Below are 17,096 nucleotides of genomic sequence, written 5' to 3' on the forward strand. Positions count from 1 at the left end.
TTCCCCACCCCTGTCTTAAAGGATTTTTGTAAGTTTTGATTTCTGGTAGGGTAAATCCCCAACTCTTCTTCAGGAGTTAATTGTATTTTTAATCAACAAAAGAGTTTCTTTCCTTCATTTTGATAGATCTAAAATTAATAATATTTAAATGCTTTACAAAAAGTAAATAGATAGAAATCTAGACTGGAGATATTTAGAATGGTGAAGCGACTTTGTCCAAAATATTAGTACTATTAATCTTGTAACATAGACCTCTCCCCTCCTTCAGGTTAATAGATTTTGTTGTTTTCAAACACAACATAAAATATCAATACCATGTAGATAATTCACTAAATGATTTCTTATGGCCTCTAAGCTTATTTTACTTTATAGAAAGTTAAATGGGCCCTGACCGGTTTGGCTTGGTGGATGGAGCAACGGCCTGCGGACTGAGGGGTCCCAGGTTTGATCTGGTCGGGGGCGTGTACCTTGGTTGTGGGCACATCCCCAGTGGCGGGGTGTGCGGGGGGCAGTTGATCGATGTTTTTCTCTCTCTCTCTCATCAATGTTTCTAACTCTCTATCCCTTTCCCTTCCTCTCTGTAAAAAATCAATAAAATATATTTTTAAAAAAGTTAAATGGGATATATTTAAACAGAAAAAAATTTAAGGGATATGATTGTTATATATCAACTAGAGGCCCAGTGCATGAAATTCATGCACGGAGGGGGGTGTCCCTCAGCCCAGCCTGCACCCTCTCCAATCTGGGACCCCTAGAGGGATGTCCAACTGCCCGTTTAGGCCCGATCCCACTGCTCGCCTGCCTGCCTTCCTGATTGCCCCTAACCACTTCTGCCTGCCAGCCTGACCACCCCCTAACCACTCCACTGCCAGCCTGATTGATGCCTAACTGCTCCTCTGCCAGCCTGTTTGCTCCCAACTTTCCTCCTCTGCCGGCCTGGTCACCCCCAACTTCCCTCCTCTGCCGCCTGGTCACCCCTAACTGCCCTCCCTTGCAGGCCTGTTTCCTCTCAACTGCCCTCCCTTGCAGGCCTGGTGCCTCCCTACTGCCCTCCCCTGCTGGCCATCTTGTGGTGACCATCTTGTGTCCACATGGGGGCAGGATCTTTGACCACATGGAGGCAGCTATATTGTGTGTTGGAGTGATGGTCAATCTGCATATAACTCTTTTATTAGATAGGATAGAGGCCTGTGCAGGGGTGGGGGCCGGCTGATTTGCCCTGAAGGGTGTCCCGGATCAGGATGGGGGTTCCCTTGGGGCGTGGGGCGGCCTGAGCGAGGGGCCTTTGGTGGTTTGCAGGCCAGCCATGCCCCCTGGCGACCCAAGTGGAGGCCCTGGTATCTGGAATTTATTTACCTTGTACAATTGAAACTTTGTAGCCTGGAGCAGAGCCAAGCCTCCTGCTCGCTCCGTGGCCGGCAGCCATTTCTGTTGGGGTTAATTCACCTTCTATAATTGAAACTTTGTATCCTTGAGTGGAGGCCTAGGCTGGCCAGGGCAGGCAGAAAGCGTGGCTTCCTCCGTTGCTGGGGGCAACCCTGGCCTGCTCTCTCCAGATCTGTGGCTGCCGCCATTTCTGTTTGGATTTGTTTACCTTCTATAATTGAAACTTTGTAGCCTTGAGTGGAGGCTTAGGCTGGCAAGGGCAGGCAGAAAGCTTGGCTTCCTTTGTTGCCTGGGAAACCTTGCTCTCTGTGGCTGTAGCCATCTTGGTTGGGTTTATTTGCATACTCGCTCTGATTGGCTGGCGGGCGTGGCTGGCGGGCATGGCTTATGGGTGTGGTGAAGGTACGGTCAATTTGCATATGACTCTTTTATTAGGTAAGATTACTTTTTTATTAGCAATAATAAAATCTTAATAACAAAACAAGAACATAGGAAATACTATTTGTATATTCAAAATATCACAGTTAGTATTAAAGAGTAAAATCTAACCTGAGTAATCTTTGTGCCACTAATGAATTTCATAGCTGCTGTAGCTTCTTCCTCCGAAACTACAACCCCATCTAAGTGAGTCAGGGTCTTCAGTCTGCCAACAACACTCAGCCTTAGTGTGGCTGGCTGGGGAAAAATAACAGAAAGTTAATTTTTACAAAATATTACATCGGTTATGGCATGGAAGGAAGTGCTTTTTCATTCCTTCCCATATAACTCAAAATTATGCATCTTTCATTTTATTATACATCTAAAAATAAAGGCTTAACTTATCTATAATAATAAAAGTATAATATGCTAATTAGACCTGACAGCTATACGTCATTTCAGATATCCTTCTGGACGAAGCCAAGGCAGCAGGGGCCAAGGCAGAGTGGTTATGGGCAATCAGGCAGGCAGAGTGGTTAGGGGAGATCAGGCAGGTAGGCAGAGACAGTTAGGGGCAATCAGACAGGCAGGTGAGCAGTTAGGGGCATCAGGCAGATAGGCAGAGTGGTTAGGGGCATCAGGCAGGCAGGCAGAGTGGTTAGGGGCAATCAGGCAGGCAGGCAGGCAGAGTGGTTAGGGGCAATCAGGCAGCCAGGCAGGCGAGCAGTTAGGAGCCCAAGGTCCCGGATTGGGAAAGGGTGCAGGCTGGACTGAGGGACCCCTCCCATGCATGAATTTCGTGCACTGGGCCTCTAGTTCTTTACCTAATAGTTGAAATTAAATTATATTTGTGAATTAATCTGTCCTATTTGGAGGTGGATGGTTCTATTCTTACAAAGGGGGAAATCCCATAAGCTGTTGAAAAGCGACTGTGATGAAAGTGTTCAAAGAACAATGGCCATGCCTCCTTTTATTTAGATCAGCGTCAGCTAGTCAGCTATGGGTGGGATTCAACATGGATCTTCAGCCCTGGACATTTAATTTGGCAACAGGGAGATAGGTGTACTGTGATGATTTAAGAAGTCTGCTTTGGTAAAAGAAAAATATCTTTTAATTTTATGGAGCAAGATGTAAGAAATATAAACAGTAATATGGCCAATTGAATAGAACCAGTCTTTGAAAAGCAAGAAAGGAGGATTCTTGAAATTATAAACTTGGGGATTGTTTTAAATACTTGGAGATACACTTAAATATAATCATTGCATACTGAAATTTCTTAGCATGAACCTACATATTTTTTGATGAGAAATAAAGTGTTCAAATTTCTTTTTATAGTAGAACATAGTAGTGGAGATGACAAATTTGTTCCCCCTTTTGTAGTATATTTCTTTTACTGTACTCTATTATTCTTGGTTCCTTTGCTTCATTACAATAAAGTTCTAGCACACAGAGCTACATAAACTCTCTGAAGTTTTATAAATGGCAATGACATCTAACATTCTTAAAGCATAATACTATCAAACTATTAGATTACAAAAATGTCTGGCATGAAATTATAGCCTTCTTATAGGCTATAATGTTACTTTTTATAGTAACATTTGATTCATTTGATCACTATACTAAATTCAACTTATGAAATACTTAAAGAAATTCTAGCCCGACTGGTATGGTTCAATGGTTGAGCATCAACCTATGAACTAGGAGGTCACGATTCAATTCCTGGTCAGGGCATATTCCTGGGTTTCAGGCTCAATCCCCAGTGGGGAGCATACAGGAGGCAGCCAATCAATGATTCTTCCTCATTATTGATGTTTCTCTCTCTCTCTTCATTCTCTCTCTCTCTCTCTCTCTCCCTTCCTATCTGAAATCAATAAAAAATATTTTTTAAAGAAGAAATTCTAATGCAATGAAGATAGTTTGCCTTTTTCTGGCTATCATCGAATAGTAGTGAGAAAATGGCTTTGAAATAAAAATAATTGTTTGCTTTTTTATCACGTCTGTTACATACCTTTTGCCATGGATTATGTCGAATATCAAGAGTAAGAAGGCTTGTGGTGTGTTTGCATAATATATTTATTTCATCGCCAGATTTTTTCAGTTGATTCCAGCTCAAGTCTAACTGCTTCAGTTTCATCAGACCTCTAAATCCCTCAAGGGTTATCACATGGTTATGGCTTGCATCCAAATATTCAAGGTTGTACTGCAATAGATGCAAATAGAAGCAATGCTGAAAGGATTGTGGTTTGTATTTACATAATTCCTTTCTCTATGATCCTCATCCTCACAGAAACCTAAACAGTAGTTATACTGCAATCATTGTATCAATGTATACATTCACTATAGAGCTACAGGTATTTTATTTTAGTCCTTCTCTCTTAATTCACACTTCACCCTTATTAACATAGAGTGGCACTGTTTGCTTCCAGAGAAGAAAAGGCAAAGAGAAACTGGGAAGATAATTTGTCCCCCCAAACAAGAAATTACACTTCTTAATACTTAGGCTTTTGCTTTAAACTATTGAACTTGGTTAAAAGGTTGATATTTAGAGGTACAAACCAAACCTATTTTAAGATTTTCTTATTCAAAAGTGAATGAATTTTTAAAAATCATTAAAGTAACATATTCTCTGTTGGAAATTTGGGAACTACAATAAACAGATACAAAGAAAATATAGAAAACATATAATTCTATTGCTCAGAAAGAATAATTGAAAAATTTTTATTATAGGGACATATATATTTTTGTATAAAACAGATTATATTGCATAGAATTTTGTATCCTTTAACATGCTCACATATCATTAAATGTTCTTCAAAATTATTTTTAATGATAGCATAATATCTAATATGTGTATTATTAGGGTAGTTTTATTTTTATTTTTTAATTTTTTAAATTAATCTTTATTGTTGAGATTATTACAGAGGTCTCTCTATATTTCCCCCATAGCTCCCTTCCGCCCGGTTCCTACCCCACCCCAGGCCCTTGCCACCCTATTGTCTGTGTCCATAGGTAATGCATACATGCATAAAAGATCTTTGTCTAATCTCTTCCCACACACCCCCACAACTCCCTTTACTCTGAGAATTGTCAGTCTGTTCCATTTCTATGCCCCTCATTCTATTCCATTCATCAGTTTATTCTGTTCATCAGATTTTTTATTCAATCAATTTTTAGATTCAATTGTTGATAGATATGTTGCCACTTTGTTGTTTATATTTTTTATCTTTACCTTTTTCTTCTTCCTCTCCTTAAAGAATACCCTTCAGCATTTCATATAATACTGATTTCATGGTGATGAACTCCTTTAGCTTTTTCTTGTCTGTGAAGCTCTTTATCTGACCTTCAATTCTAAATGATAGTTTTGCTGGGTAATCTTGGTTGTAGGTTCTTGCTATTCATCACTTTGAATATTTCTTGCCACTCCCTTCTGGCCTGCATAGTTTCTGTTGAGAAATCAGCTGACAGTCATATGGGCACTCCCTTGTAGGTAACTAACTGCTTTTCTCTTGCTGCTTTTAAGTTTCTCTCTTTGTCTTTTGCCTTTGGCATTTTAATTATGATGTATCTTGGTGTGGTCCTCTTTGGGTTCCTTTTGTTTGGGGTTCTCTGTGCTTCATGGGCTTGTAAGTCTATTTCTTTCACCAGGTAGGGGAAGTTTTCTGTCATTATGTCTTCAAATAGGTTTTCAATATCTTGCTCTCTCTCTTCTTCTGGCACCCCCATAATTCAGATGTTGGTATGCTTGAAGTTGTCCCAGAGGCTCCTTACACTATCTTCATATTTTTTGGATTCTTTTTCTTTTTGATCTTCTGGTTGGGTGTTTTTTGCTTCCTCATATTTCAAATCATTGATTTGATTCTCTGGATCCTCTAGTCTACTGTTGAATCCCTGTATATTATTCTTTATTTCAGTCAGTGTATGCTTAATTTCTGACTGGTCCTTTTTCTTTTCTTTCTTTCTTTTTTTTTTTTTTTTTTTTTGCATTCTCACTAAGCTCCTTGAAAGTCTCACAAAGTCCCTTAGAGGTTTCTAGAAGATTCTTGAATAGCCTTATAACTGTGGTTTTGAACTCTATATCCAGTAGTTTGATTTCTTCCATTACTTTCATTTGTGACATGTTTCTTTGTCTCTGCTTTTTGGCTGCTTCCCTGTGTTTGTTTCTATATATTGGGTAGAGCTGCTAAGTCTCCTTGAGTTGATAGAGTGGCCTTATGTAGTAGTTGTCCTATAGGGCTCAGTGACTCAGCCTTCCCAGTCACCTAAGCTGGGAGTTCTAGGTGCACCCCTTTGTGGGCTGTGAGCACAGTCTTGTTGTAGTTGAGACTTGACTGCTGTTAGTGTCACTGGGAGGAATTGACCTAAAGGCCAACTGGCTGTGAGGACCAGCTGCAACTACAGTGGGAACGCTGCTGTGCAGGAGACACCTTTATGGAGCAGGACTTGCTTCATTGGGGCTTTGGTGCTCACTGAGTCTGCCCCTTGAATGTGTTGCTTACAGATGTGTAGAGTTATAATCTGGTATAGTCTGACACTGACCACTGGGTACACTGGCTCTTGGGTGTCCAGGGAGGTACAAAGTCAGCAACTGCCTAGGGCCAACCAGAGAGATCTGCAGATTCCCCCTCTTTGTATCAGGTTTGGAAGTGCCCAGATGAAGTCCAGCTGTGAAGCAAGGCAGGATAGTGCTGGTGCTGGGTCTTGGGCCTTTTATTGATCGGTTTGGGGCTCCCTGTCTGAGCTGCAGCTTGTTTGACAGGTTTTTAGCCTGAGAAAGGACAGGCCATTCATATGCAAAAGCTGCTGCCCACAGCTTGGGTGGGATTGTAAATTGGATGGGGTGGGGTCTCAGTGAATCACCAAGGCAGAGCAAACAGAAATGGGCAAAAGGGGGAAAATGGGGACTAAAAGAGACTTTGTTTTGGGCGATTGGTGTAAGATGCAGTATGCAGATGATGTTTTGTTGAGTTGTACACTTGAGAACTATATGGCTTTGTGAACCAATGTCACCCCAATAAATTCAATTTATAAATAAATGAATAAATAAATAAATGGGACTTTGGCTTACCATAAGATACAAGGAAGTGAGCTTAATTAACATTGAAACCTAAGGCCAATAAACAAAGTAACCGCCCCCACAACGGTGGTGGAAGCAGCAGTGCAAGAGTTTTGATATGGTTGCTAGGAGGTAGAGAATGAATAAGAGCTGAGAATGATATTCTGAAAAGGTATGTCAATGAGCTGGGACCCAGGGAAACTTGGAATGCTGGATTGGTGTTATGAAATCACATATGTAATTAGTTTTGCTATGTAATATATGACAAGGAAAGCAAAAGCCAGACAAGATCCAAACTAATGTGTATATGAGCATTACTGTATTTGTCCTATGAACTATGAGACAACAAACATAAGTCAAACAAGAGCCATGCATGTGACATTCAGGTAGAAAGGACAAGGCAGAGAGAGAAAGAAATAACATGAACAGATGGGGAGGAACTGATAATATTAATGTAAAGAAGTAAGAGCCGAATAAAACGAAAATGACACTTTCCAAAGGATATTTTTAAAAACAATCTGGAATGGTTTTAATAAAATTTTTTTTAAAGTAGCTAGAAATCAGATATGACCATAGATGTATATTTGGTTTTCAAATGGAATCTCTATTTTAGAGAAATTAACATAGTATAGTCTATGTAGGTTTTGTTCCTGATCTGGGCTATATAATCTTGAATATGGTATATATGAGGTCATAATTACAAGCACAATTTATCCATTAAATTAATAATTCTGTTTTACTTAAATAATTTCAAAAGAACAGTTCTTACCAAGTGGTATACATCATCTAAACAAGTAAATTCATTAAAGCTGATATTAAGTTTTCGAAGTCCTGTTAACTTGGAGAGATCTCGTAGTCTACTCAAGCTGTTTCCATGTAGATTCAGATTCTGAAGTAAAATAAAACATAAATTAAAAATAAGACAGATTATACTCTCTACCATAGTTACTTAAATGACATTAAGATTGAGCCAATACAAAAAAAAATCTGCCCAGCCTGTGGATTGGTGGTTGAGTGACAACCTATGAATCAGGAGTTGATGATTCAATTCCTGGTCAAGGCACATGCCTGGGTTGCAGGCTTGATCCCCAACGTGGGGTATGCAGGAGGCAACCGATCAATGATTCTCTCTCATCATTGATGTTTCTATCTCTCTCTCCCGCTCACTTCCTTTCTGAAATCAATAAAATATATTTTAAAAATCTAATGTAGGATTTTTAGAAGGTATAGTTTATTATAGCATCATTAGATGTGGTTCTTGATTAATTTGATTTTCCACTTGGTCTGAGTTTATCTTTAATTGGCATGAAATTATTTTAAGAAAATAGTTAAATAGTAGAGGCCTCGTGCATGGGCTTGTGCACTGGTGAGGTCCCTCAGCCTGGCCTGCGGGGATCGGGCCGAAACTGTCTCTCCAACATCCCCTGAGGGGTCCCAGATTGCGGGAGGGCAGTTCTTGGGTGATGCACCCTGGAATCAAGCTCCCTCCTCTCTGGTTCTGGGTGCGTCACCTGAGAACCCCAGCTGCCAAGTCACTGCAGCTGGGCAGCTCCTGAGTTGAGCATCTTCCCCCTGGTGGTCAGTGTGCATCATAGCTAACATACGGTTGGCCAGTTGGCTGGTTGGCCAGTCACTTAGGCTTTTATATATATAGATATTGTTGAGATATTTATTAGGACCGATATATTGCTTAGGCTAGCTAGTGGACAATGTAGGCCCTAAAGATTTTGGATAATAGCTGGATAACTCACAAGAGAGAGGATGGCAAGGATATACCTTGACTGCAGGAAACCCTGTGAGAGCACTGGACTGAGGAAGAAAGGCTGAGTGAAGTGCTAAAGTAGAAGGACAGATCATCAAAGAAGGAGGTGGAAGAGTGGCTAAGACAATTTCTATGTCAGAATTTAGCCCAGACTTCCCCTGTTCATATCTCCTGGGCTATATAAAAATGAATGTTATTATATATTTTTATATTATATATAATATTTTATATTATATATTTTTATATTTATATATTGGGGGAGACCCTGATATCTAAATATCTTTTTAAGCTACAGCATTGTGAATGGTATCAAGTGAAGATTATATATAGTCTACAAAATAAACATAAGAAAATGTATTAATACAATTAACTGCAGTATTCACAATAAATTGATATTAGGATAAAATCAGGTGTCTACCTCCCAATCTTCTTCACTTATCTCTACCATCTAATACCGTATTATATATACTATGGACACAACTAAATTCCTGGTAGGGAGAAACAAGTAAATGTCAAATAGTTGTCAAAATTAGCTGAAATTAAGAAGGGCCAATTTATGCATACCAGTTTATTCTACAGGTCATATGTAGGTATCATCCGTCATAAATTCTACAGATACCTTACACCTAACATGTCCACAACTGAATTCATCAACTTCCATATATATATATATATATGCTTGATAGTCTATGTTGTCAATCCTGATTAAGAGTTTCAGTATCTAACAGATTTGTTGATTACCCCCTTTCCCTCTTTTTCACATTCATTTGATTCTAGAAATGTTTCTCAAACCAATCACTCCATACTATCACCACTATCAGTGCCTTAGTTCAGACTATTATTTGTCATTTGGACTACTACAATAGTTTTTACTGGATTTCCATACCACCAGTCTGACTTTAGTGAAATCTAATCACAAGCTGCCAAAATTAGAGTCTTTACAGAGAGCCAGTTTCTTAAAGAATCAAAATTTTAAATTTGCCTTTAAAAATGCAATCTAATATGGCTATAATCTCCTACTCTTCCACCTATTGCTTCAGGTTGCTTCCTGTATTCCAACCGACACCTCTACCTCCTACCATCACACATCCTATGTTCTAGTCACACTGAGTTTCTCTGGTTCCCTGAAGACACCATGCTCTTTCAAAACCATGTGCCTCTGGGTAGAGTATTTCCTCTGCCTGGAATATGTAAACAACTACATTTCGCTTATCCTTCAAAAATCTGCACAAAACTCACCTCTTTCTGTGGAACTCTCCCAGCAACTCCAAGCTTCCTATGTTTTTTTACATATCTGTCTCCTCCACTAAAATGATGTCCTTGATGCAGGAAAAATAATGTCTTCATTCTGAACCCCCAATACTTACTTCATTGCCTAAAACATAGCCCAGTCTCAGTAAATGCTAGATGAATAAATCAATGCAAAAAACAGACTATCACTGACAACCCTAATTTTTTGGTATGTAATTGTGCTATAAGAGAATATAAAATCATATGTTACAAATCTGGGGTTTTTATTTCTATATAATTTATTTATCTTTATTTATATTTTCATAAAACTCAATCCAGTGGGGAAGACCAAAAAGAGAATGAGAGGTATGTACCTGAACTTACAGTAATTGCACAAAGAAGGAAAACAAAGAATGTGCTCTCTAAACATTCTTGTGACATCTAGTATTCTTACTGGAAGCTCTAGAAAGTTTGCTGGCTTTTAAGCAGTATAAACAAATTTAAGATGAAAAAGCCTCTCCATTCTTATGGGTGTTGACCAAATTAATGCATCCAGGTTGAGGTCATAGCAGGCTAAGGCATTCTGAAATCATATTCTCTTCCTCTCTGTTTTGTTTGTTAGTTTGTTTTTCCTCCTCTCTGTTTTTTTTATCTTACAAACCACAGATAACCAAAGACCTATCTTCTGTTGTATTTTTAACTTTTATTCAGTCCCTTCAAGTCTACATAAATACATGTTATGGAATTTCAATCCAGTCAAAACACACTCATATGTATTATACCTTGCATTACTAAGGTTTTATAATAAAATTTTTATTACTCAAATATGACATCTCGATATTATAGTGCAGAAACAATGAATTGCAGACACCGGGGGGTGAGGGCATGAGTGGGAGGCTTGGGGGGAGAAATGGGGGCATAAGGACATATAAGTAATACCTTAATCAATAAAGAAAAAAATAAACAATTAATTGGAATGTGCTGTAAAACATATTCCAGAATTCAAATAGTTATTATGAAACAATTTGGTTAATGAATCTTAATATCAATTGTATTTCAAAATGATAATATTTGGGGTATGTTAGATTAACTAAAATATATTACTAAAATTAATCCTGCCATTTAAATTTTATTATCTATTTATTTATTGTTAGAGAGAGAGAGGAAGAGAGAGACACAGAGACAGAGAGAGAGAAAGAAAAAAACATCGATTTGTTGTTCCACTTATTTATGCATTCATTGGTTGATTCTTGTATGTACCCTGACTAGGGATTGAACCCACAACTTTGGTGTATCGGGGCGACACTCCAACAAGTAACCTACCTGACCAGGGCCAATTTTTAAAATAAGCTGTAAATGTGAATAATAGAAACATTTAAATTACATGTATAGTTAATATAACATTGCTAACAGACAGCACAAATGTAGCCCACATAGAAGAAAAGGGTTGGGTACTTTGGAATTTGACCATATGATGCCTGGCATGATTAGATAGGTGGTTTAATATCTTTAGATTTCATATGATAGGTTCTGATTCCAAATTTAAGGTTCTTGTCCAAAAATGTTATTCATCATAATACTTACCACAATATGACTGTATATGTTAGTCTTGGCAAGGGAAAGTATTGTTTTATCATCCAAACTAATAAGTTTCGGTCTTGGCTTGATCCTGGGGTCCATTTTTATAACTTCATCATCAAATTTCAATTCCTGGGACAGTACTGATCCTTCTGAACTTTTTTTGCTTTCTTCTAGAATAGCATTGTTGACTGAAGAAAATAAAGAATAAGTCTTGACCTAAAAATTTATTTAAAATATTGAAAATTTGGTTGCTGAGTTTATCATTTTGAAAAAGAAATAGGCTATTTAGAAAAGATAAGTTTATTTAGTTATATAGTAACTAGAGGCCCAATGCACGAAATTCGTGCAAGGGGCTCGGCCTCCACCCGCTGCAGTGGCCACCTTTGCCTCAGCCCTCTCAGCCCCGGCTTCATCTGGAAGGTTGTCCGGAAGGATGTCTGGTCTAATTAGCATATTATGCTTTTATATTATAGACTAGAGGCCGGTGCATGAAATTCGTACATGGGGCGGGGGTCCCTCAGCCCAGCCTGCACCCTCTCCAATCCGGGACCCCTCGGCATATGTCTGACTGCCAGCAGTCAGATATCCCTCTCACAATCTGGGACCACTGGCTCATAACTGCTCACCTGCCTACCTGCCTGATCGCCCCTAACCACCTCTGCCTGCCTGCCTGATGTCCCTAACTGCTCTCCTCTGCTGGCCTGATCCCCCTAACTGCTCTCCCCTGCCGGCCTGATGTCCCTAACTGCTCTCCCCTGCCGGCCTGATCACCTCTAACCGCCTCTGCCTCAGCCCCGCCACCATGGCTTTGTTCAGAAGGACGTCCTGAAGGTCATCCGGAAGATGTCCAGTCTAATTAGCATATTACCTTTTTATTATTATAGATACCTATAATGATAAGAATCACATTAGGCAATGTATGAAAGTAGATTAAAATTGTGGGCTAAGAATAGATGTGATGTATTCATCCCCTCCCACTAAATATTCCTTAAAATTAGCAAAAAATTATATTACAATGGATAGGGCACAACAAGACTAGAAATTGTGAGACATAAATCAGAGGGGACTGAATTGACAGAGAAATAGGAGCAGAAAGGTAACCTCTAGCCAAAACACATGCAAGAGATAACCACTGCAGAGCAGGTCCAGAGAAACTTGGTGTTCTGAGTGGACAAGTAAAACAGCAGGAGAATGCTCCAGGTAATTAGTAATCAGATAATTATATAATTGTGGTAAGAATTACATATCGATAAGCAAGAAAAATATGAACAGACAGAAATGACTCTAGAAAAAAATGAAACAGTCTATAAGAGAATTTTCAAAAACCTAGGAGAATAAAGCATCTACTATAGAAAAAATAAGATAAAAACTTTGAAATAAAAACAATAAGTGGAATTAATAAAGGCTTTGACAAACCAATTGGATATGGTAGCAGATCAAATTAGCAATGTAGAAGCTGATATTGTGGAACTCATCCAGAACACAGAATTTTAAAATTGAAGATATAAAATATGAAAGAAAAAAATTACAAGATGTGGAGGATAATTTAGAATGTCCAACGTTTAGTTCCAGGGAGCTTGACAGAAAATAGAAGAAAGGAAATAATCAAGGAATTACAAGAAGAAAACTTCCCTAAACTAAAGAAAAAACTGAATCTTCAGGTCAAAAGAGCTCATGAAGTGGCAAGCATAAGAATGATGGAGTTAGTGTCTTTGCTGATATCACTGAATGGTCAGGAACTGCCCACCTCACAACTACTTATAATTTGACGTTTTTTTCTATTTACTATTTGTCTGCATTTCTGTGTCTTTTGCTGAAAGCATACTTGACTAATACAATTCCATTCATAATAACAATATAAAATATACATGCCCAGAACTATACTTAACAAGAATTAAGACTTATGTAAAGAAAACTGTCAGAGAGGACTTGAGTAAATGAAATAACTTATCATGTTCCTGGATGAGAGGCCCAATACTGCAAAGTTCATTTTACCCTAAATGAAGTTTTAAATTCAATACAATCTCAATCTAATCCTAATAGGATTTTAAAATAGAATTTAACAAGCTGATTCTAAATTTTATTTGAAAAAGAAAATGCTCAAGAGTAGCTGAGAATTTATTTTCTCGATGAGTTGGGGTCAGGGGAAGGGAATTTGCCCTATCATTTATTAAAACATATCAAGGTTGTAATAACCAAAACAATGTGATAGGGGTCTAAGATTAGACAAAGAGATGAATGGAACAGAATAGGAAGATCTATAAATCAACCCCTTGTATATGAAAATAATTTTAAAAACAAAATTAAATTTTCCTCTAAGAGGAAAAAAGATGATGTTTGTCAAGTAGCTATTCATTTTTAAGAGAAAATTTATTTGATCACCACACCTACCTCACACAATATAGAAAAATACCTAGATGGAACTAAATATCTAAAAGTTTTAGAATAATCTATATAAGAATTGGAAGAAAAAAAGAAGTCTACCTAATAAAAGAGTAATATGCAAATTAACCATCACCCCGCTATACCCACAAGCCACACCCACCAGCCAATCAGAGTGAGTATGCAAATTAACCCCAACCAAGATGGCTGCTGCCACAGAGAGCAGGAGGGAGGCTTGGGTTTCCCCGGCAATGGAGGAAGCCAAGGTTTCCACACACCCTGGCCGGCCCAGGCCTCCACTCAAGGATACAAAGTTTCAATTATAGAAGATAAATCCCAAGAAAAATGGCAGCAGCCATGGAGCTGGAGAGAGCAGGCTAGGGTTGCCCCCGGCAATGGAGGAAGCCAAGCTTTCCACCTGCCCTGGCCGGCATAGGCCTCCACTCCAGGCTACAAAATTTCAGTTATAGAAGATACATAAATTCCAACAGAAATGGTTGCCGCCACGGAGTGAGCAGAAGGCTTGGCTTCGCTTCAGGCTACAAAGTTTCAATTGTAGAAGATAAATATATCCCAGATACCAGGGCCTCCACTTGGGTCGCCAGGGGGCATGGCTGGCCTGCAAACCACCACAGGCCCCTCACCAGGCTGCCCCATGCCCCAAGGGAACCCCCACCCTGATCCGGGACACCCTTCAGGGCAAACCAGCTGGCTCCCACCCATGCACCAGGCCTCTATCCTATCTAATAAAAGAGTAATATGCAGATTTATGATCACTCCAACACACAAGATGGCTGCCCCCACGTGGCTAAAGATCCTGCCCCCATGTGGACACAAGATGGCCACCACAAGATGGCCAGCAGGGGAGGGCCGTTGGGAGGGACCAGGCCAGCAAGGAGGGCAGTTGGGAGGGACCAGGCCTGCAAGGGAGGGCAGTTGGAGGTGATCAACCCTGCAGGGGAGGGCAGTTAGGGGTAACCAGGCCTGCAGAGGAGGGAAGTTGGGAGCAAACAGGCTGGCAGGGGAGCAGTTAGGCATCAATCAGGCTGGCAGGGCAGTGGTTAGGGGGTGATCAGGCTGGCAGGCAGAAGTGGTTAGGGGCAATCAGGAAGGCAGGCAGGTGAACAGTTGGGAGCCAGCAGTCCTGGATTGTGAGAGGGATCCCAGATTGGAGAGGGTGCAGGCTGGGCTGAGGGACAGCCCCACCCCCCCCGCCGTGCCCGAATTTTGTGCACTGGGCCTCTAGTATTTATATAAGCCTTCTGAAATGAGACATAAAATTTAGAGTCCATACTGGAAAAGAAAGAAATACCTGACTTCTTAAAAATTAATGTGTAAATTTCAAATTAAAATGAAAGGTAAGTTTTTTGCTACAAATAAAAATATAAGTGACAGAAAATATTTGCAACATATAGACATGATAAAGTATTAATATCCAGAATGCATATAAAATTTTTTCCAATCAGTATGAAAACAATAGAGCCCAATAGAAAACGGTAAAAGGATATTACAGATGATTCAAAAATTATAAATAACCCATAACATATGAAATAATAAAATAACCTTTTTTTCCCCCCATCAGAGTGAGGAAAAAAAGATTGGTAATAGCCTGTGTTGGTAAAGATGCAAAAAAACAAACACTATAATACTGTTGGAAATTTATAAAATGGTAAAATCTTTGCAAAGAATGCTCAAATTATCAAAATTTAAAATGTATATGCCCTTTTACTATCCAAATTCTTCTTTAAATCTATGCTGCAGAGAAACATCTACAATGATTTTCACTGAAATATTGTTTTAAATAGTAATAATACTGAAAGAAACCTATGTTTCATCAATAGGGAAGTCAATTTAATAAGATTATTACTGAATAGTATGCACCTACCAAAAGACTGATGTATAGACCTATATATACTGAAGTGAAAATATGTCTAAAACCTATTGTTAATGGCAAAAATCATCACAGAATACTTAGAATTTGATTTTACAATGTAAAATGGTATGTGTTGTTATATTTGTAAATGCATAGAATAAGTCTGAAAACAAACCCACAAAGCTGTTAATAATGGATGCCTCCTGAAAGGGAGTGCGGTTGAAATGAAAGCAGATTTTCATGTTATTCCATACTAGAGGCCCAGTGCACAAATTCGTGCACGGGTGGGGTTCCTCGGCCTGGCTGGCGATTGGGGCTGATCGGAGCCAGCCAGCTGAGAGGAGGAACCATGGGAGGTTGGCTGTGGGAGCACACTGACCAACAGGGGGCAGCTCCTGCATTGAGCATCTGCCCCATGGTGGTCAGTGTACATCATAGTGACTGGTTGCAAAGGTCGCTTAGGCTTTTATATATATAGATTCTTCAATATAGTTTGAATCTTTTCCAGTGGGACTCCATCCATATGGTGCTCATGTAATATATTTGCATAATTAAAATATTTAGGTGTCATAATGATTTGCTTTTAAAATTTTAGTATATATATATATATATATGTATATATATATATATATATAATGTATTTGACATAACATTATTAGACTTCAAATTAATGTTATGTTCTCATTTAACAAACTCTAGTATTAAAAATACATCCATACCGCTGTAACAAACTCAAATTCAACGATGTATTCTGGCAAAACAAGGTCATGATCAAAGACAAACCACTTGCACTGCCGAAAGCTGCAATCACAGTTTCTTTGTCCCACTATAGAATCTAGAGTAAAATCAGAAACAAAAACAGGCAAAACAAACACTCTTCAACATGACACATAATTTACTTTTTCATTCTTACATAGATTCATAAACAACAAATTCAGGAAGTTCCAACTATAATGTTAGTGTGTGGAGGGTTTTTTCTTATATTTTCCCACACTACCTAGACTGTTTGTTAATTCTATAAGTACTTACTAGTCACTTTGTCACAACATGGACTAGTAGGATTTACTTTTTTTCATATTATTTCCCTTTTCATACTTTTCCACTCTTCTATTCAATATGTGATCATATAGTTTTGACAAATGTATTTCTCTAGCCCTAACCAGTTTGGTTCAGTGGATAGAGCATCAGCCTGCGAACTCAAGGGTCCCAGGTTCAATTCCGGTCAAGGGCATGTACCTTGGTTGTGGGCACATACCCAGTAGGGATTGGGCAGGAGGCAGCTGATCAATGTTTGTCTCTCATCGATGTTTCTAACTCTCTATCCCTCTCCCTTCCTCTCTGTAAATAATCAATAAAATATATATTTTTAAAAATGTATTTATCTAAAACCTTTGTTGTTAAAAGGGTTTTAT

At 38.8% G+C, this 17,096-nt stretch overlaps 1 protein-coding gene across 1 annotated transcript in view; it reads right to left on the reverse strand.

Moving 5' to 3' along the window:
• LRRC9 (leucine rich repeat containing 9) overlaps nucleotides 1–17,096 on the reverse strand; it is a 95,403-nt gene that overhangs the window by 44,782 nt on the left and 33,525 nt on the right. Inside the window, exons 15-19 of the mRNA XM_054715482.1 lie at nucleotides 16,404–16,519; nucleotides 11,433–11,645; nucleotides 7,626–7,745; nucleotides 3,812–4,003; nucleotides 1,936–2,061 (exon numbers count right to left, since the gene is read on the reverse strand). Coding sequence (XP_054571457.1) covers nucleotides 1,936–2,061; nucleotides 3,812–4,003; nucleotides 7,626–7,745; nucleotides 11,433–11,645; nucleotides 16,404–16,519 — 767 coding nt within the window. The remainder of the gene's footprint in view (nucleotides 1–1,935; nucleotides 2,062–3,811; nucleotides 4,004–7,625; nucleotides 7,746–11,432; nucleotides 11,646–16,403; nucleotides 16,520–17,096) is intronic.

Source organism: Eptesicus fuscus, chromosome 5 (genome assembly GCF_027574615.1).
Source record: "Eptesicus fuscus isolate TK198812 chromosome 5, DD_ASM_mEF_20220401, whole genome shotgun sequence".
Lineage (NCBI taxonomy): Eukaryota > Metazoa > Chordata > Mammalia > Chiroptera > Vespertilionidae > Eptesicus > Eptesicus fuscus.